A 22881-nucleotide genomic window follows, 5' to 3' on the forward strand; every position below is an offset into this window, starting at 1 on the left:
TGGAATAGATTAAGTTGGTAACCTGTAATCATTGTTTTATACATGGTTTTCAAAGTGATATCACATCTCATGAAATTTGCTTACCATAAGCTACTTATCATAAGTACTTATTTTTCTGTTACCCTTGGTTTTTCGTATCTTTATGATAAAGCATGTTAGTATGACTTTAAATTTTGGAATAGTTTTAGTTACAATGAAGTAATGGTTTTGTAGTTGGGTTGTCTGATTTTCAACTCACCACTTAAATAAGTTGGTATTAACACAAATGTGGCTTTAGCAGACCTTGATCATTAGCTCTCAGATTAGTTTCTTTGAAAATGTGTTCAGTTCTTTATTAACCTAATGTGTAGAAAGTGTTTATTACTTCACACCTTAGAATTGAGGTGTTCTTTTTTGGTTGAGGTACAGAGAAATACGTAGAATTGGAAAAACATTATAAAGCAGCTCTGTACAGTATGTATGGAGCCATGAATGGAACTGTTCTTTCAGCACCATCTGGAAGGGGTCGACCTGAAGTCCCAGCATACTGGCCCAGTATACGGACAGTTGATTATTTGACAAAGCCTGTAGCAAATGGATGAGATGTGTGCAGGAATAGCCCTCAAGTTCCAGCTTAGCACGGGTATGTTTTTAGGGTAGGAGATGATGGCAGTGATGCTCACATTCACCATGCTAGAGTTGGAAGTTTCTTTCGAGATCCTATAATCTAGTGTTCTTAGTAGGAAGAATACTTGCTCCACAATCTCAGAGATGGTCAGTGCCAGAGAAAGGCTAGGAATTGGATCTCTTGATTCCTGTTTACCCACTTATTCATTAATTTATGTTAATTCATTCACCAAACAAATAGCTCTGGCTGCCTGCTTAGTTCAGGCATTCTTCCGTGGCTGAGACTGTAACAGTGAGCAAAACGAAAAAGGCCCGCTTAGCGCTCCGATAAACCACATCGAATCTGAAATGCACACTGGTGGGAAGAGATCCCCTTTCCAGAGAAGCTCAAGATGAATGGTAGTTTTTTTCCAATAAATTCTGTCATTTTCAAAAGTCTGTTATCTTATTATTATTTTGAAGTGGTACATAATTTGAAAGAATGAAAAATTCTCTTTGGTTGGACAAATCAGCCTTTAGGCACATTATGACTTTTTTTTTTTTTTTAAAACAATCAAAGGCTCAGTGAATAATTTTCTAATAAATGTGCTCAGAAGGTGGGATAAGTTTGAAGATCATTTTTCTAAATGGTAATTTTTAAAAAATTGGTGCCATTTTGTGTGATAATCATTTTGTACTTGCTTGAAAAAATGAAAAAGTTCTTTTTCTTCCTCCTCCTTTTTTTTGCTATGTTGTGCTCTTACCTGCCATATTGGTTTGATATGTTTCTAATTGCTACATTGGGATAATTTCTTAAACATTTCTAATAGTTAGGATGACTATGGTTACCTCTAAATGTGCCTGTGTTATATGTGTGAAGGGTTCCATAATTGCACAGCGTTGTCTTTGCTTAGTACAGAGAAATCTTAGTGCAGTGACAACTCCAAGCACCTCTTCCTTTATCGGGCCGTGCAGGCTTGTCTTTAGTCTGTTGTCTCCTGAGACTTGCTCTGCAGAGGACCTGGGTCTCAGTTCAGCCAGGAGATACCACGCATGCCCAGATTGTGGCAGCAGGAGACAAAGGGTTAGCCACCTAGGTAAGGTAAAAAGACAGGAAAAGAGCACACAAAAGACAATTGTGGTTGTTTTATACAAATCTTTTTTTTGGGGGGGAAGGTATTTTTTTTTTTTATTGCTTAAAGTATTACAAAGGGTATTACATATGTGTCCATTTTATCCCCCTGCCCTAGACAGTCCCCTAGCCTCCCCTATCCCCCAATGTCTTTAAGACAGCATAAAATTGCAAAGTTCGTACTAGCATTTGCATAACAAGTTTTAGGACAAACATCTCTGATTTACAAAAAAGATATTTAAGCAAATGGAAATATTGAAGTAAAAAGCGAAGCAATCTTGAATCTTTGTTCATCTTTCCTTTGACTCTCCTTTGCTTCATTGTTTTTCTCCCATTCCGTCTTCAGCCATTAATTGAATGAGTGAAGGAAAGTTAAAGCTACAGGTTTTGACATGTGGAAAGGCCTTTTCTTGGTGTCTTAGCCGGGCTCCGGCCATCGTCTCCTGCTGCTAACATTAATTACTTTGCAGATGGCTCTAATTGACCCGCTAAAAGAACGAGTCTGTTCAGCCCTTCCCAGGCCTTCAAGTCTGGGCAGTTTCTGAGGACAGAAATGTACTACTTGCTCTCAGCTCTTATAAAGGGAAGAGCCGTGTTCGGCCTTCCAAGTTCTGAGTCCTGGCCCTAGAGTGCCCTTTGCTTTCAAAGTTCTTTGCTTAACCCCATGTTCTGTCCGGTCCCAAATCTGTCTCTGACACTGTCTCCCCTGTGACTGATGCCCTGGCCACGCTGGACTTCTAGCTGCTTCTGTGTGGTTCTCAACCTTTTCCTGCCTCATGTGCTTGCACACCCTGATCCCTGTCCATGTGACCAGCTCTGTCCTGCCCACATGTTCCTGTCCATATTTTATTATCAACCTGTCCTGCCTGCTTTCTTTTTAAAAAGTTCCCAATCCTCTTAGTGGAAATTAATTTCCCCTTTAGGACCCCTTGAAGCTTTGTTACGATATTAGGTATTTGCTGCCTGGTCTTATTTTAATTAGAACATTGTAACCACCTTGAGGCTAAGGACTGTCGTTTGTTTCTCGTCTGTCCTCACCCAAACTTCCTCCTGGTGTTCAGGGAATGTTGGTCTTACTGAGTTGAGGGGGCAGAGATGGCCAGGCCGGGCCACTACTCCTTGTGTGGTCGGTGGTGATATTGTCGGTGTCTGGGATCATTTCCTTTCCTGGGCCTGAAATTAGCCAATTCCCTTCCTGTTTCTCTTCCTTTAAAAATGCATAACTTGTAGTTTTTTTACTTTAACAGGTAAAAAATTCATTGTAAAAACCTTAGGAATTATGGGTCAACAAAAGAAAACAAAAACCATTGACATTTTTACAGGAAGCAGTAGCCCACTATTATATTTGTGTGTATATCTCTGCAGATATTTTTCTATATGTGAACATACATATATAAACGTAATTTTAAAAAGTTACCAAACATAATGTAATATTTTCTCATTTGTTTTTTTTATTTTTCACTGAATGATGTTGTGAACATCTTTCCCATCTTTTGAAGTGTCTGTGAAAACATAGAAACCTACTCACATCTACATCACTTGAAGAGAATAGCTGTGTGCGTGCATGCGGTGTTTGTTCTTGTTTAATTATTTCCCCAGGAAATCTTTATAAGTAGCACTTATAAGATTATAAAAACTTGCGGATTTAGAGAGCAAACACGCTTTCAGGGCTTTTGATGGCTATTGCTAAATTGCCCTCTGGAAAGGCATATTACATTAATTCATGTTCCCAATAGTAAGTAAGCGTGGAGTGCCTGTTTTCCTCTGTTCTTGCCAGCTCTGGCTAATATCATTCATGTTTACTTTCTAAACTGATGGGGGAAAGTGGTCCCTCATGGCTATTTTAACTCACAGGCCTTTTATTACTAATATAATTGTAGATTTGTATATGATGGATCACCATTAGTATTTTTTTTCTTTTCTGTGAATTGCATTGTGGACTAGAACATTATATTTTGTGAATCACCTGCCCATGTTCTTTGCCCTCTTTCTGTTGGGTTGTTTGCTTTTACTTGTTTTTGGCTCCTTATGCTAAAGATGTTAAAGAGAGCAACTCTTTGTTTTTCATATTCTGTATTTTGTAAGTGTTTTGTTCTCAGTTCGTCTGGAAAATTTGTTTATGGTATTTTTTAACTTAGGAAAATTTAAGAAATTTTTATAGTCATTTAAAAAAATTATTTCTAGGTTTAATGTCATGCTTAAAATAGTGTCTCCTTAATATGCAGCTGTATTTTTATAGTAAATGTATGGCTTTACTTTTAAACATACCTTCCTTTAATGACTATATCATTATTTGGTGTAAGATTTGATGTAAGGATTGAATTTTCCTAAAATGTTTAGTCAGATCTTCCAAACATATTTATCCTTTATTTACTCTCTTCTCTACCAATTTAAAATGCCATTGTTTCTACATTTTACATTTTGTGAACTAAATGGCGGACTAGGAAACAGAAGCATGGCAAGAATGAGACTTTTAATAACACTCTCGAGAGCAGGTGCCCATTGTACAGGAACACCCGTAGGGCAGGGAACATAGCCTGTGTATTTAGACCCTCCGCCAGTTCCTCATTGGCTGAGGACTCTTTGATCACCTATTTCCTAATAGGTCGCCTAGGTCTTGCTGTCTCCCATTGGGTTATTTAAAAAAATGGGCTGGGGCCTTCTCTAGTTGCCTCCACCTCCCTTTGTCTAGGGAAATCTTCCTAGGACGTGTGCTATCAGCCACACATAAAGCTCTCATCCTCTCTCCCCACCCCCACATCCTGTTTGCTCTAGGGAAATTCAGCAGCCGCCTGGCCAAGTGCTCTTTCTTTTCTATGAAGATAAATCAGAGGCATATTTCTTACAGCTTGAATCTCTTCTCAACTCTCTGTTCTGCCCTCTGGGCTGTCTCATCAGACCTTGCTCACTGTATCTTGGTGACTCTCACGGTATATAAGGTCCTATTGCCACTCTTCTTTTTTAAAAAAATGTTTGGGTAGTTATTCTTTAAGGTGAACTTTAGAATAATTTTGTTAAGTTAAAAAACTTTCTGGCCGAAACCCATTTGGCTCAGTGGATAGAGCGTCGGCCTGCGGACTGAAAGGTCCCAGGTTCGATTCCGGTCAAGGGCATGTACCTGGGTTGCGGGCACATCCCCAGTAGGAGATGTGCAGGAGGCAGCTGATCGGTGTTTCTCTCTCATCGATGTTTCTGACTCTGTCTCTTTCCCTTCCCCTCTGTAAAAAATCAATAAAATATATTTAAAAAAAAACCAAAAACCAAAAAACCCAAAACTTCCTGAAATCTTGTTTGGGATTAGATTCAATTTATAGAGTGTATGTATATCCATACATATGTACATATATGTATAAATATATGTATAAATATTCACATACATCATACATATATAAAATTTGCTGCCATTGTTGTCATTGTTAGCAGAAACTTTCCCCCGGAGATTATTCCTACATTGTTTTACAGTGCACATAGAAATGTATTTTATTTTTGCATGTTTATCTTATAACTATTCATGTACACCTGGGAAAAATGGATAATGTATAAACAAATGTGCACTTTTTCTATATGTACTAAAAATGGTATAAGCAGGGAGTTCTTGCTCTAGGATGTGGTAAGAACTGGACTTAGAGGAAAGTCATTTCTCTGGACAAGGTCATTAGAAGGCAAGCTTGATAGTAATGGATTTATATCCATTCCCTACAATTTCTCTATGTGTGATGCCTGGTTTCATACTTGTGTAACTAAATATTGGGCAGATCAGAACGTAACCTAGATTAGCAATATTCGACAAACTGTAATATTTATTATTTGAAAATTGTTGAAGCGTTTCAGTTATGTATAACTGTGTTCAAAAAGTATGTCACCTTTATTTGGATGCAGTTTTCTTTGTGTTTAAAATTTTTTGTTTCATGACATATGGGGTTGTAAAACCACATATGTGAGAATAACTATAATTGTATCGTAGAGGAATTTCAAAATTACTAGCCCACTTTCAGAGATCCTGGCAGTCATGTGTTCTAATTTAAAAGTCAGAGAAGAGAAATGAAACATCTTTCTTTTTTATTTAATGAAGGGTGCTTCTATTGGTGCTACCTTCTCAAGGAAATTCTGAATTGGCGAATCAAGCTAGCTTGAGAAAGGGTGCTCAGCTGTTATATCACCTCAAGTTTATCCCTTTTCTCCCTCCTAACTTCTTCTTTCTCTACTTCCCTTTCTATTAATTTGCAGCCTGCCTATGTTTCCTGTTGTTAATATACTAGAGTGTTCTTAACTGTCTTATGGTGGGTGGGACCATTAGCTATGAGGTGCAGGAGTGCCTACTCATTAAAATTCTGCTGCAACCTCTTATGTGGTTTAGGAACTCATTAAATTCCCACTGTGGCCCTTCAAGAAGCTTACACCCCGACACCTCCATCCTGCTTGTGCTAGGCATGTTCTCCACCTGCAGCTCTGTGCCTATGAGGTGTGCCCACATTCCCCAGCCCTGGCCTAGCAGGCCACCTTTGTTTGACCTAACGCAAAGCCTCAATTCAACCGATAATGACTTGCATCCACTTAACATATTTTTACACCCTTAAGTCCCAACCTTTCCATACCTACAATATTTTAACACAGCTTAAAAGTCTTACTGTATTGTACCCAAAGGAGTATATATCTTCTAGTTGAAACAACTTTTGGTATAAAAATGTTTTTAGGTGGGATGAAATCAAACTTAAAACTTGAGAAAAGTGATTGAAAAATCATTTTACTTTTAAGTCTATTGTTTTAAAAAAGGAAAGCAATGTAAGGGCAGAAGGATTATTGTAAGGTTACAGTCTTATGTGTCTATGAATGTGCCGAGTTTAAATTCTGTGTCTCTCTTCACTGCATTTTATAGTATTGGATAAATTAAAAATATTTATGTTTAATAAAAGGAAAAGAGAGAAGCCTGTAGTGCAGAGATCCTCAAACTTTTTAAACAGGGGGCCAGTTCACTGTCCCTCAGACATTCCACACATGCGCACTGCGGGCCCGGGACGAGTCGGCTGCTAAGCAGGACAGGCAGCGGCGGCAAAAACACCTGGCGGACCGGATAAATGTTTTCGGCGGCCGCATGTGGCCCGCAGGCCGTAGTTTGAGGACGCCTGCTGTAGTGTAATGAGGGAGTGGGCACAGTGCTTCATTGTACAATGTTCTTTATGCTTGAAGCTCCACGAAGTTGAGAATATTCACCGTGACCAGCATTTGTTGTCATTAAATATGAATGTGAGACCTGGTGGGGAGGGTGGCAGCAGACTTCTTGGGTGAATCTGTTAAGGGCCATTTGGGATGATCAGGGCTCCCAATACTGGGAAGTTAAACACTGTCAGACAGAGGATAATCAGATGAGAGCATTATGAAAGTGGATATTAGCAGCATTCCTTTCTTTCTACACATAATTTTTCATTCTTTGCTCACATAACTATTGACTTCTGTTCCAATTCCAGTTTGAACACATATGGAAACTAATTTATGTGTTTCACCAGTGCGGCTTGAATTAGGATATTTGTGCTACTGTTCACTTCAGAACAAAGGCATTTAAAGTGCCACACGGCATGGCGGGTCAAGACCTGACAAGTCCAGGTTGCTAGAGTGACCGTGGACTCACAGCTTCCCAGCTTCCACATCTTCCACTGCTCACTCTTCTCCCAACAGCTACCTGCTGATATTACGTGCTGAGAAAGAGAAACTGAGGTGCCTACGCAAGACTGTCTTAAAATGGCGGCCTGTAAAACAATTACAGAACCCAAAACAACGGGCAGAGGAGACATACTCACACACTGCTTGCTTAGTAGCATCTCACCTTTAGGGTGTTTTTCACCCATAGACTTGCCTGACCTCTCATGTAGAACTTGATGTGTGTACCTTAAATTTGACCTTTATGTAACCACTAGAGGCTTAGTGCACAAAATTCGTGCAAGTCCGGCCTGTACCCTCTCCAATCCAGGACCCCTTGGGGGACATCCCTCTCGCAATCCAGGACCGCTGGCTCCTAACCACTCACCTGCCTGCCTACCTGATCGCCCCTAACCACTCTGCTTGCCTGCCTAGTTGCCCCTAACCGCTTTCCCCTGCTGACCTGATCACACCTAACTGCTCTCCCTTGCCAGCCTGATTGCCCCTAACCACCTCTGCCTTGGCCCCCACCACCGTGGCTTTGTCCAGAAGGATGTCCGGTCTAATTAGCATATTACCCCTTTATTAGTATAGATTTGCCCTACTTTCCCCAGAACAGTCCTTCCTGATGTATGTCTGTAGTCCTAGCATAATTATTAATATACCTCTTTTTCCTCCCAGAAATGGCCTGATTTGGATAAATGATGTAGCACCCAGTTGGTAAGCCTTGGTGCTTGCTGCTCTTTTTCTAGGTTTTCCTTAGCTCTGCTGGTGAGGGAAAGCCTGCCCTGCTGGCTTCTAGGTCCCTTCAGAAGAACTTGTTCTGCTCCCAGCTATCCACTCCACGTCCTCATCAGAGATGCAGCCCGAGAGCTCAACCTGCTCATTTCAGAACTGGACGTTCTAGAGACTGGTAGTTCCACTATGTTTTAAGTGAATGATTTTTCATTCGTGGAGAATAGATGGTTTACCTGGGGCCCAGTGCCTGCCTTTCCTAGGAGTCTTCCTCATCGCCCCAGGCCCTGTTACCTATGCTGTCTTATTCTGAACAACATGCTTGATTATCCCACTCACAAGCTCTCACAACAAGTTTACCTAAAAGAAAGTGGTTCATTCTTTAGAGTAAGGGATTCAAGTTATTTTCCAAAATGCTAGAAACCATTCACCCTTCATGGTGCGGGCCTGACATCTCCTAGATGTTGGTCGATGTTTGCTCACACAGCGAATGTTGATTAGGGTTACCGTGTGCTAGGCATCATGCAGGTGCTAAGGATGCTACAGTGAGTGAAAGAAAGTTTTAAGGGAGGGTTAGCTGTGGTCAGCCAGGAGGAAAGGGTGGAGCAAATGGGGCTGTGTGCTATTTATAGGAAGTTGGAAGGTGGAGTAATGGGCTATGGGAGCATATGGTGTCATTTTATGTCTATCTCCGTGTCTGTTACAGGCTCCTAGAAAAGGAGCTGTTTTTCTTCTTTAATATTCCCCAAAGCAGTTAATACTAGAAAGAAGTGTGTAACTTGGGGGAGTGGGGTGGAGGGAGAGGCCCTTTAAAATGGAAAAATAGAATAATTAAAGTGACCTTTATCATATCTGGCAGTTAATGGTTAGAAAACCATCTGCCTTTGTAATTACAAGCAAAAGTAGCAGTCTAAAAGAACTTTTATTTGCCACCTTTAGACATGCTCCAGTGACTGTGTGGTTGAGAATTTTGAAAATAATGAATTACCTGTAGAGAGAGGTAATTAGAATTCAGTTAGCACAACCTCTCTGTCTCCTGGTGAGACAGGAAGTGTTCCTCAGAGAAATGTTATTATCAACATCCCTGTTTATGTATATTCCCGGTGCTGCTAGCTGACTTCATTAAGTAGATGTGAAAGAAGTTTCTGCACCCTGTCAGGTATTCCCAAGAATACAGAGTCAAGAATTGTTGTTTTGACTATTGTTTAGATTCTAAAAGGGAATGAGTATGTGCCATGTAGAATCATCAAAAGGTACACACATTTAATTAGTCATTCCATTAGAAAAACCTGTCCAGGGCACAGGCATGTGCTTTATTTCTGTGTAGTGAAGGCTGCCCTTCACACATTTAATTAGTCATTCCATTAGAGAAACCTGTGCAGGGCACAGGCATGTGCTTTATTTCTGTGTAGTGAAGGCTGCCCTTCGGCTCATGTAGGAAACCATGCCAGCTGCGCAGTGCGACTCCCAGGAACTCTGCTGACTGGCTCCAACCCTCCTCCAGCCTCCTCATTCGCTCATTTTAGAACTGCAAAATCATGAGTCCTATCCTATGTTGGTTAAAGAAATCGTGTCAAGAGTTCCTAACAAGAAAACCTACAGTTAGGTAGAGTCACAGAAAACAGACTGTCCGAGCAGGAAGGGACCTGAGGGCTCATCTGCTCCAGCCCTTCCTTTTGCAGGAGAGCAAATGGAGGCCTACGTTTAAGACACACATCTGACTCATAGCAGAACCTACTGTTGTCCTTCAGTTACCCATAGGACTGTATGAGTTAATACCCCTACAGTCGTTAGAACTGTGCCTAGGACATAGCAAGTGCTCAGTAAACTCGAGTTATCACTTGTTGTTACTTCTAATGGCAGAATTCAAATGAGAATCCAAACGCCCTGACGCAGCCCAGTGTTCTGTCATATTTTGCATGTCCCACGTTGTATACAGAGAAATGTGTTTGAAGAAGTTGAGTTAAAATCAAGAGTGATGGCCTCAATGCCATTGCTGAGCGCGTGCTCCATGCTGAGCTCTGGGCTAAGCACTGCATATGCGTTGTCATTGAATCCTCACAGTGTCCTGTGAGATTCACACTCTTTCTCGTCTTCATTTAACTCCCATAAAGGCCGATAGATAGGTAACTTGTCCTTAGTCACACCATTATTAACGGGCTGGGCTAGGCTTTAAAGCCTACTTCCTCTGACTTCAAAATCTATGTACATAACTGTGATTTTATTTCAGGAGTTGGCAAATTATGGCCCTTGGACCAAATCCAGTCCTTCCTGGTTTTGTACAATTCTGGATTGAGAATGTTTTTAACAATTTTAAATGGCTGATCAAAAATAAAGAAGAAGAATATTTCACGATGTGTGAAAATTATGTGAAATTCACATTTCAGCGGTCATAAATGAACTGTATGGGAACATAGCAGTGCTCTTTCGTTTGCATGTTGTCTGTGGCTGGCTCTGAGATGCAGCAGCAGCAGCGTTGAATAGTTGTGATAGGGATCCTGTGGCCTGAACAGCCTACTACCCGGCCTTCATTCCATCCTCCTTCTCAGTGATTATGCTTTATGAGATTCTAATTATTTAGAGCACTATAGTGGGATTTTACAGGGCCTAACTCCTCCTGTTCCCTGCCTTCTTTGTTTGTTCTATATTAATTGACATATCAATCAAATGATGAATAGTGTGTATAAAAGAAGCTCACCCTTAAATACCTGTGTCTTGTGTTTTGAACAGACTGAGGGATGATTTGTTGCTGGCTAACCTCGAGACTTGATGATGACCTTTTTTGTACTCTGGACTGTAGCTACTTGTCTGTGGTGTACATGCCCCCCATATCCATTTGCTGAGCTGATTATTTTTAAACCTCCAAGTATCTTAGACGCAGAACTCACTCTATTGTCTTTCCTTTGTAGTGGCTTGCTGTCTTCTGATTACGTGGAGATTCACTATGAGAATGGGAAACCACAGTACTCTAAGGTACGGTTAACAGCATATGAAGTCCTGCAGTATAAATAGACTTAGTCAGAGGCCTGGTCAAGGCACACACTACATGGTTTTGATGTCTATCTTCAGTAAAAGTATTTGTCGTCTTATACAATGACACAACAAATTATGTTTTTAATTTTAAAGTACATTTAGAAGAAATTTATTAAAAACTTCCAGATGTTGAAGATAACAATAGAGATTCAGTATATTTAGGGCAGTAAAGAAACGTTTGTTTTGGTTACACATACAGTATATTATGTAAGTGAATGGTAAAAAGAGCTATACAGTTCCATATCAGCATTTTAAATTAGTAGATAACCAGGCTACGGTCATAGAAACTGAATGGCAAGACTGGGTGGGTCATTAGAATGAGTATTTAATCCAAGTGATTCTAGTGCCCCAGAAAGGCAGAGGACAGGTAGGGGAAGGAAGATTTAGGGAGCACCCTCCCTCCTCATCTCCACAACAATTCTTTGAGGTGGATATTATTATTCCTGTTGTGCAAAGGAAGAAATGAAGGCAGAGAGAAGGCAAATAAACCTGCCAGCAAGCAATGTAATATGAAGGTAATTGGGTACTTGATTTCCTTCAGTGGGAGGTCAACTTTTGTTCTCTTCAATAAGGAGCAAGGGGGTTTAGATGAAAACCAGAGGTGGATTCTTTGTGTGGAAGGAGCAGTGATTTCTGCCAGTGGAATGGCTCCATCCAGACTTGGATCTGCAGGAAGTCCACAGGGTGCCGTTGAGCCGAAGCAGTGTCCACGGATACCACAGGCGTGGGAGAGGACAGAGGGGAACAAGCCAAATGGGGACAGTCATTGGATTCTTTTTTTCTGAATTGCTAGAGTATCGGTAGAAAAGTGGATCTTTAATGTGTGGGTTTGCTGGGTTGTGCAGCACAGAGAACTGGGTTTGTCAGTCTGATAGCCTCCCGACAAATAGTTACTTGTTAATACTGCCCAGGGGGACCTGGCATTGCTCAGGATTTATAACTGTCCCATCATTAGTGATTTGATGTGTGTTCTAAACCTGTGAAATTTTCCACCACAGATTAAGAACGTCCATATATTATTTTTACTAGTCTGTCAGTTCTTGCCTGAGGCTGCATGTGGGGGGTGGGGAGGGTGGTGATGGTGGTGTTTGAGTCTCCCTAAAAGTTAATGCTGTGGAAAGTGAGCAGAAATGCTAAATCAAGCAAGGTAACGGTGCTTCCTGGCACTTGTACAAGCCACAGCTCTGTCCTCCTGCCAGGGCCGGGAGCACTGCGGATGCTGAGTCATGAGTGTGGTGTAGAGATTGCAGAGAACTTTATAGACTCAGCAAACAAGCCACCTTTGCAGGCTGCAGTAACCTGACCCAAACTAATCACTAAGAAGTTTATATATATATGTTAGAAGTAGAATAGCTAACGGCCTCCAGAGGTCATTGGAGGTCCCCAGAGGAGGTCTTATGATTAGTAAGACACGCCAAATCTTGTGTCAGTTGAAACTAAAACTTAAAACAAAGGGTAGTTCAACGCTGGCCAAATAAGTGTTCATTGCAGTTTGTGTTTGTGGTCATTGCTTTTCTCTTATTTATGACCCATTTTCTCCAAACGGCTCATATACCCAAACTCGTTTCATATATAATGAATTAATGGTAACCGTCTGGTTTTTATGTCTATATCTGTGTGTATATATATATATATATATATATATATATATATATATACTAGAGGCCCGGTGCACAAAAATTTGTGCACTCGGGGGGGAGGGGGGGTCCCTCAGCCCGGCCCTCTCGCAGTCTGGGACCCCTTGGGAGATAACGACCTACTGGCTTAGGCCTGTTCCCGGGTGGCAGAGGGCAGGCCCAATCCCTAGGTGCAGCCTCTGGTCGGGCTCAGAGAAGGGCCGATTGGGGAGTTGGGGCGCCGCCCCCTGTCATGCACAGAGCAGGGAGATTGGGAGGTTGTGATGCCACCCTCAGTCACGATCAGGGTAGGGCTCAATGGCACCCTGTGGACTTCCTGCAGATCCACCTTCCCCTGTCACACTCAAGGCAGGGTCGATGGGGAGGTTGCGGCGCCATCCTCGGTCACGCACAGAGCAGGGCCAATCAGGGGGGTTGGGGCTCTGTACCCTGTCATGCACAGAGCAGGGCCCATCAGGGGGTTGGGGCGCTGCCCCCGTCACACACAGAGCAGGGCCTGTGGGGGGGGGGGGTTGGGGAGCTCCCCCCTATCAGGCACAGAGCAGGGCTGATCAGGGGGTTGGGGCGCCTTCCCCTGTCACGAACAGAGCAGGGTGGATAGGGAGGTTGTGGCCCCACCCCCTGTCACACACAGAGCCGCAGGGCGATCAGGGGGTTTGGGCGCTGCCCCCTGTCACACTTATCCTGATGCCGGGAGGCCTCATGGCTCCGCTGATCCCAGTGCTGGGAGGCATATTACCCTTTTACTATATAGGGTAGAGGCCTGGTGCAAGGGTGGGGCTGGTTGGTTTGCCCTGAAGGGTGTCCTGGATCAGGGTGGGGGTCCCCACTGGGGTGCCTGGCCAGCCTGGGTGAAGGGATGGTGGCTGTTTGCAGCTGGTCACACACCCTTCAGGGTGGGGGTCCCCACTGGGGTGCCTGGCCAGTCTGGGTGAGGGGCTGAGGGCTGTTTTCAGGCTGGGGGTGACTGAAGCTCCCAACCGCTCCTTTTTTTCTTTTTTATTCTGGGCCAGCTTTACCTTGAGGCTTGGCTCCAGCTCTTAGGCCTCGGCTGAAAGTAGGTTTCTGGCCTTTGCTTACAATGTTGCGAATCTGCTGGCTGAAGTCCAGCGGTATTTGTTACAGAGTTTCTTAAACTGCCAGCTCAGAGGCCTGCAGCCTCAGGCGGGGAACGTTGGTTTCCTCCGTCACTGAGGCAAGCAAGCCTCATGTTAGTTTCAAGCTGCCTGGCTGCCGGCCGCCATCTTGGCTGACAGTTAATTTGCATATCTCGATGATTAGCCAATGAAAAGGGTAGCGGTCATACGCCAATTACCATGTTTCTCTTTTATTAGTGTAGATTAGTGTAGATATCCCTCCCTCCCAAACTTAAATGATATGCCCCTTAAATATCTGGTAGCAGGATTTTTTAACCTAACAATATTATAAGCATTTTAGCATATGTTAAATAATCTCCTAAACTTTTGTTTTAAAATATACATATTCTTTCCTATTTATTTGCTATAATTTGTTTAAAAATCCCAAATTAGTAGATATTTAGATTGTTTCTAATCTTTCACTATACAACCAACTCTAAAGAAAGGCTTTTCAGACATATTTGAACACATCTTTGATCATTGCTAAGGATTAATTCTGATACTGGGATTTTTCTGGGTCAGGACAGGCACCTTGTTTTAAAGCTTTTGTTACATCTTGAGTTTTTCTTTCTGAAAGTTTATATATAAATTCACATTCACTCCACTATTACATTTTTTTTAAAAAAAGCTTCACATTGCATTCCATGTTGTTTAAGAAAATCTTAAACAGAGTACCAGAAATTAACATATAAGATTGTTTGGGTTAAATAAACCTGTTTTGTGCAAACCTTCTTCCAAAGATCTCAAACTATTTAGATCAGTGGTTCTCAACCTTCTGGCCCTTTAAATACACTTCCTCATGTTGTGACCCAACCAAACAATTATTTTCGTTGCTACTTCATCACTGTAATGTCGCTACTGTTATGAATCGTAATGTAAATATCTGATATGCAGGATGGTCTTAGGCGACCCCTGTGAAAGGGTCGTTTGACCGCCAAAGGGTCGCGACCCACAGGTTGAGAACCGCTGATTTAGACAAAAGTATACATACATAATACACACACACACATAATTAGAGAGAAACAGATTCACTAAATAGCCTGTTGGCTTTGAAGTTAAATATAAATGTGGACATTTAATATATTCTGGGAATTAATTTGAAACAAAGTGATGAGTCCATACTTTGTGAAGCTTGTCTAGGTTTTCCTACTTCATCATCGCCTGGCTCCTACCTAGTTCCCACTTCCAGCTCAGAAGGGTCTCATGTCTTAGGCTTTTACTTTTGCTGGATGAAAAGACTTCTTTTCTTATGAAGCAAATATAGGAACTGGAGAGGTCAACCACCTAAGTAGGTAGCATAGCCTAGGTGCCAGGTAGTCAGTAAGTATAGAGGAGAGACTTTTGTTCTGCATCTGACACAAAATTAGCTTTTGTTGGTGTTTCTAGCACAGTGCTTTGCACACAGTATACAATAAAGCAGTGTTGTTGACTTGTTGATCAACTTTGTTGATGAACCTATTAAAAATAAACTAATTGTTAGTATTTTAGTTCTTATAAAAGAATTAGACATCCATTTGACAGCATAAAAGAATATTTTAAATTTAGCATATTTCTATTAAACCCCTTTAAGGTGAACCATTAACTGTATGTGCTTGCTAACACTTTGGTTTCTCTTCTGCTGATAAAAAGAGCTACCACCTGGCCAGCAGTATAAGATTGGATAGAGAGATGCAGATGGGTAGGGAAATTGTCCTTTCCTTGCTCTATTTTCTCACCCTGACTTCTCCCTGTTCCCTTGCTCACTCCTGCCCAGGGTCATGAGTGACCTAACTGGTGGGAAGGGGTTGGGCATGACTGTGTAATCCCTTCCTCTCTTTCTTTTGTGATATCACCTCCCTACAGGAAGAGCACCTTCTCTCTACTTTTCCATGCTCCTAGTTGTATAGTGGCAGCCTGGGAAGTGGGGAGGTGAGAAGGGTTGTTTGCCCCATGTTGTCTGTGCTTAGGTGGGTAAGTCTGGATAACTCAGGGTATAGCATTAGCAGGCCTATTGGATTCTCGGTGAACCCTCTCCTCCAGTTTAGTGCTATCAAAAATGAAGGCGATCTATTTTTTATTTGTTTCAGTCCTGTGTCACTCTTACTTGGTTCTAAACTTACTTGGGTGCCACTTCACATCCTCTAGGTTGGCTATAATAAAAAAGATGGACAACAACAAATGTTGGCAAGAATGGAGAACTGGAACCCTGATACACTGCTGGTAGGAATGCACAATGGTGGAGCTGCTTTGGAAAATAGTTTGACAGTTCCTCAAAATGCTAAGCATAGGGTTCCCTTATGACCCAGCAATTCTAAGCCTTTACATCTCCAGGTGAACTGAAAACATATGTCCAAGCAAAAACTTGTACGTGGATATATCTAGCAGCATTATTTATAATCGCAGAAAATTGGAAACAACCCAAATGTTCATCAGTTTGTTGTAATGTACCCCGCGAATCACAGAAGGACGCCTCAAGAAGTGGAATTAAAGAGTCACATTTATTGCAATCCGGGACTATGAGGGGCCATTCCCCAAATCTCATAGTGATAAGATGGTGGCAAAACCAGACTTATATAGGCAAAAATCACAAAGGTATTGATTACATCCCAGGGTTTGGAATGAGGAACCTGGTTCGCAAAAAAGCAGTTTACAGAAGCAGAATTAAGCATGTTAATTACAGTTTTGGGTCTCTGGATCACTGAGTTGATAGAGACACATTATCTGGGACGGCTGGGTTGACAGGAACACATTATCTAGAGCCCTTGGGTCTCGAGACCACTGAGTTGTCAGGAATTTATTATCTAGAGCCATCGAGGCAATTTAGAGTAATTGTGCTGTCCTGGTCTTGGGGCCACTGAGTCAACTGGAACGCATTATCTGTGTCCACTAAGACAATTTAGGATAATTGTGCTGTCCTGTTTCCTAGGTACAGAAGAATGTGCTTTCTAAAACCAGTAAGATAACAATCAATGGGATAGTCATTCAATCAAATGGGATGATGTATACAATTCAGAAAATCAAAATAACTTTTCTATTGTTAAGCCAAACAGCAGGGTTAGAGTTAAACTACAGTTTCTACCTGAGATGGTTGCTACCATACTTCAAGTTGACCAGTATATAAGCTAAATGTGGTATAATCACACAAAGAAATATTATTCAGACATACAAAACAATGAAGTCCTGATTCATGCTACACCGTGGATCAGTCTTGTAGACATTATGCTAAGTGAAAGAAGTCACACACCAAGGGCCACATATTATAAGTTTGCATTTATTTGAAATGTCCAGAATATGTAGGCAAATCCATAGAGATCAAAAGTAGATTAGTGGTTGCCAAGGGCTGGGGGGGTGGTGGTGCAAAGGACGAATGGGGAATGACTGCTAGTATAGGGTGTCCTTGTGAGGTGATCAGAGTATCCTGGACATAGTGGTGATGGTTTCACAACCCTCTGAAAATACTGAAAACCACTGAATTGTATTCTTTTAAAGAGTAAATTTTATGGTTTGTCAATTATATTTCAAAGGAAAAAAGCCTCAAGTAGGGGAATGATGGTTTATTTAACTACCTTCTCAACAAACATCCATCTTCTGCTCCTTTAAGATTTTGCCACTTAGGCTCATGAATAAGCCATTCCTATTTATTAGGTTCCAGGTGCTGGATATACATCAGTGAACCAAATAGATACAAATCTCTGTCTTCTTTTCTTTATCACTGTAATCACATCATCCTCCTGCAGTGTTTTTTTGTGCTTTCCTTATCAAATCACTGTGGCTCAGCTTAAATTTCCTTCTTCCCCAAAGACTTCTGGGCAGGGATTGCCAGAGGGAATGGGTCTTGGTGGGCTTGGCTCAGGGCAGGCCTGAAAGTTAAAAAAAAAAAAACAATCCCCATGAAATTAAGAAAGCAGACAGTACTGGCTCCTCACAAAGCTATTTTAAGTTTGAGTAGTATAATTTTGTGTGAGCTATTAAAAATTTATATGGCATTGGTACAGCCAAACTGTTTTCATACTTGAATATCACTGCCAGTTTAATGAAGGTAAATAATTAAACTGGTGTCGCGGTCACAAGTTCTCTGATTCTCTAAAATAATTTTTCATTTTCTTATTCTGCCACATTCAAATTCAGATCTATGTGTCCAATTATAGATATCTTTTTCTCTTTTGCTTACCAGCCCACTGATTTATTAAATAGGATTGATACACCCTGCTGGTTGATAAGTTTGAGGAATTTAAAGATATGCATATAGAATAGTGAATATATTGTTATATTTAGAAATAGAGCCTGGAATATCAAATAGGATCTAAGGGCTATGTAGTTCCTTTTCAAACGTGTATCCACACGTTCAGGAGTTGATTGACAAAATCAGAGCTTGGTCACCATGAACGGCCGAGTTTATGAGAGTTTCTTAATGACGATGATATGAACTGGGTGATAGAACTTGACTGAAGCAGATGAGGTCATCAAGCAGACACAAAGGTGGGGCAATTTTAAAGTAAAGTAAATTGAAACAATAGGTTTCATTTTCCAAAAGGTTGTATTTAAAGGTTGTATTAAAAAAAACACGATTCCTTCATTTGATCAGTAATACCTGGGATCCAAATCTTTCGCTCCTCTGTGTTATCAGCAGGCTCACTGAGTTGCTGCCCCAGCCACGTCTGCTTACGAAGTGTCTTAAAGGATGCACATGACTTCAGTGTTCCGGTATTTGCAGGAGTGGCCTGGTGGTTTCCAGGGGACTCCTTAACTCGGCAGCCTTGTGGAGCCGCGTCGGCTACTGGAGCACCACCTGGCCGTGGAGCGCTCAGCTCTGTGCCAGTGGGAGGCTGAGAACGTTGGGAGCATACTTCCTAGGATTTTTAAGTTCCTTTGACTACTCAGTAACTCTCACTTATCAGACACTCCTCCACTTTGTTCAATTTAATGAACTGACTGACAGTTTTGTATCCCGAAATGCCTCCGGGGGCTCCCATAGACTGGTGTCATGTGCCCAATGAGCCCTTTGGGGCCCCCCTCCCTACTGTTCGCCTGGTCACCGATGTGTCCCACGCATAGGCGGTGGTCTCCAGTTCACTGGCCAGCACTCTTGAGCTGCTTGAGGCCTTCCTGACTAATCCGAGAGCCTGAAGATGTGGGATTCATTTTGGCTTCTCCTGTTGTTGGAAGAGCATTTTAACAATGCCTCCCTCTCTGTACATGGAGGTAGTGGTTACTGTGAGATAGTGGGTGTTCAAGATGGCTAGTTATTGTGTGGAAGGCACCCCAGAGCTGACTGCCCAGTGCCACTGTGGACAAAGCCCACTAAAAGTGACCTCTTTGCCTTCACTACTGTTACCCTGTTTCCCAAGAGGGAAGGCCTCTTTTCAGTTGGGATTTATTTAATATGAAATACCTCAGGATGTTCCTTCGCAGTGGTGTTTACAAAATGCTGCATAGATCCGGAGAGTTGCTAAATAGTATTTCACTGGTAATGCTTTCTTGAAAACTTGGTATATATTTAGTAATTAGTAACTCAGAAAATTCTTTAATACGACTAACACCCATACAGAATTAGAACCTGCCAAACTATTTATAGTGCTTAGTATAACTACATAATTAGATATTAACACTTTTTTGTGATGATAAACATCAGGGATTGGATGTTACTTCAAGTCTTGTTTGCGGTCCGAAAAATATGGTGCTCCACATTTAAATATACAGGGAACTAAAGCAGTTCCCTTCGGACAATACCCTGTTTTAATGAAAACAGGTAACAATGGCCTTTATACTGAGAGAGCATCAACCTTCAGTTTCCAATGCAAGTTAAATCTAAAAAGAGAACTTGGGAATATTTTCTGGGGAAAAATGAATATTTTTAGGAGTATCTGGAAAATACAGTTTTTCTTAGAAAGGTCAAGTAAATATGACAGTGTTTGCTATGCATTTCTAATAATCACCTGATTTAAGATAGCCTTTTGGTATCGTACAAAGTGCTAAATAACCAGTTTGATGGAATTTGCAGTTACCTGTGACTGTTTTTAGAATCATGTGAAGAGTCTGAAGTTTAGTTATAGAGTCATGACCTGGATTCTGAAAGTGCTGAGATGTGTGATACCATTTGTCTTTATAAGTTCCAGAGTTGAATATGCAAATAGAATTTGACATATTATATACAAGTCAAAATTTATATACAAGATGGTTGTATGAGGACTGAAAAGCAACCTTTATAAAATATTATCAGGGTTATAATACCAAATTTAGACAACCAACATGGAAAATTTGTATTATGCTCTGAGGCTATTGTAGTACAGTAGAATAAGCAGTGATCAGAATGACTATAAATCATCAATAAAAAGTCAAAGTATGTCCAGTATATTCTACGTAAGAAAATAAATAGGAAGTTTCTGGTTAAACAATGTGACTTCAATGCTTATATTTATTCCCTTCTTAACTCAAATAGCAGTTAAGAAGTAAAAAGGGCAAGCCAAGAGAAGAAACGCCAGCAGATGAGAGGTGTCCATAAAATTGTAGGAGAGAGAAAATGGATGAGGAGTAATTGTCCGAGGTTTGAGCTTTTCCTGCTCTCCCAAGTTCTTCTGGACAAACCCAGAAGCCAGCCAGCTCATGTCACTTTACCCAGAAAGGCTCAGGGATTGAAGGCACATGAAAACAGAAAGGTTGGTTAAAAGTCTGCCTGGAGTCTATTTAAATCCCTGATCTACTCCATACCTCATATAGCCAGGTAGCCATATATTCTGTACTCTGGTAGAAGAAGTCAGTTTTTAGAGAAATATGGAAAGGAGGGAATTATCAGAGAAACAGTAAAAGTCTCCCAGAACTGAAGTGCATGCATTTTCTCGATTAAAAGGTATAACAGAGTGCCCAGCACAATGAATAAGCAAAGACCCACACCAATGCATGTCGTGAGATTTTATGAAAATGGGAATAACTAAAATTTCTTAATGTCTTCATGAAAAGGGAAAATAGGTATGATAGAAAATATCTATCATTAAAATTACATCCAACTCACAACAGGAACATAGAAGTTGTGAGACTATGCAAAATGCCAAGAGAAAAATAATCTCTATTCTAGAATTCTCTACCCACCCAAATGATCACTCAAGTTTAAAGATAGAAAAAGAAATTTTCAATTGTGCAAGTTTTCTCACCAACTTTATCTTCCATGAACACTTTTTCAAGAAAGTAGCAGAGGATGTGTGCCTCCAGAAAAGGGGAGGGTGAGATAATGGATGGAGAAGACATGGGGTATAGAAATCAATATAGCAGGGGTGAGGGAAGGGAGCTCGCAGGGTGATGCTGCAGAGAAGTCCTGGTTGGCAGGTTTGCATCAGGCCTAGAAGGAGGTCAAAGGGAAACCATAAGGGTGTCTCCAGGAACACAATGGTTGTGATAAATTACCGATATGTTTGATGATAGGAGGAGAGTTGTAGATAATATTTTAGATAGTGGGGCTATTAAATACATGGGAAAGCCAGCAAACAAGAAAACAAAGCGAATATTCTTGAAAAAATTTAAAATGGAGCAAAAAAGAATATGTAATCACAACTATGTACAATTTTTTGCATAGTTGTAATAGAAACACTAAATACCAATTTAACCCAAAACTGGTGATGTGGATTGGAATGTACTAGTATTGAAGGCAAGAGGGTTGTTAAGATTCTATATTAGGAAGATAATTCTAAAGTGAAATCAGGACAGAGGAGTAAAAATATTCCATTCAGAAATACATAGGTAAACAGCAGAAGAAGCAGTTAAAAATGATTGCTGTGGAGGTGGGGCGAGAGGGAGGAAGGAAATAGCTATATTAAAAAAATAGACCTTGTAGTTACTATTTGATTTTGACAACTAATTTATATATTATTTCCAATTTTTAAAACTAATTTTTAATAGTAGGAAAGGAATTAATAAGGTTTGATGTAATTTTCCATAAGAAATGATTACAAATAACAACATTGGGGTCTGTCCTCAGTTAGGTAGAAGACCTTATTCCAAAACAGTTTCTGTTAAGTATCTACTCCCTTCCATGCTTAAGAAAGCTATATAAGTTGTACCAGTGGTATTGGTGTCTTATTCCCACCAAGCCTTTTCTCCTTCATTAAATTTTATAGGCACATGCTTGTCATAGGGAAGTTGAAAAATTGCCTAGCGCTTTGAGATTTCATATTAACCAGGAAGAGGTTTTAGGACCTTCCTCACAGTTGTTTTTGCTTTATAGACGCGTCCCAAGGAGTGAATCATGATGCAGAAAACATAATTTCTCAAACCTTCTGCGTTATAGGGTGGAGAGCACTGTTATTACCATGGGAGCATCCGAGGCGTCAAGGACTCCCGGGCAGCTCTGTCGACCTGCAATGGACTTCAGTGCGTGAGACTCTCACTGGGACAATGACCTTGCTTCCATTCATTCATCCTTTCCATCTTTTCTTTCATAGATAAGTCTTGTAGTGCCTCTTCTGTGCCAGTCCTATGCCAGGGACTGGATATGGAGTGATGAACAAGGAGGGTGTAGTCCCTATTTTCTTTTTTTTTTAATCTTTAATTTCTTTATTGATTAAGGTATTACTCTATTTTCTTAACACTTAGAGTTTGCAGGAGATTCTGAGGTTAAACAAATGATTATACAGATTAATATTTAATTTGCCTTCTTGGTAGGTACTGTGAAGGGGAAGGACAGGGACTTATAGGGTGACCTAACCTAGATCCAGGAATGTTTCCCAGAGGTGGATGCTGGAGGACATATCAGCTGGATCAGACCTAAGGATAACTAGGCGCTAGCCAGGTGAGGGGGGTGTGAAAGAGAGGAGCTCCTGCATCAGCTTTGAGGCAGGCTTTAAAAAACACCTGTAGCTGCCTTTAGACCGGAACCCACGCGCGCCATGTAAAGATCTATTTGTGCTCATGTGAAGAAAAAGGATCTCAAAAATCTGATCTCTGCACACAACAAAAATTTCTGTATCTCCAAAAATTAAATGTGATTTTCAGCACAGAGGCATTCTGCTTAATGGAAATT

At 41.0% G+C, this 22881-nt stretch overlaps 1 protein-coding gene across 2 annotated transcripts in view; it reads left to right on the top strand.

Moving 5' to 3' along the window:
• Positions 1 to 22881, top strand: part of ADAM23 (ADAM metallopeptidase domain 23) — a 151162-nt gene that overhangs the window by 59415 nt on the left and 68866 nt on the right. For both annotated transcript variants that reach the window (XM_036320646.1, XM_036320645.1), the window contains exons 4-5: positions 10996 to 11059; positions 22150 to 22232. In XM_036320646.1, the coding sequence (XP_036176539.1) occupies positions 10996 to 11059; positions 22150 to 22232 (147 nt within the window). The remainder of the gene's footprint in view (positions 1 to 10995; positions 11060 to 22149; positions 22233 to 22881) is intronic.

Source organism: Myotis myotis, unplaced genomic scaffold (assembly GCF_014108235.1).
Source record: "Myotis myotis isolate mMyoMyo1 unplaced genomic scaffold, mMyoMyo1.p scaffold_m19_p_8, whole genome shotgun sequence".
Taxonomy (NCBI): Eukaryota; Metazoa; Chordata; class Mammalia; order Chiroptera; family Vespertilionidae; genus Myotis; species Myotis myotis.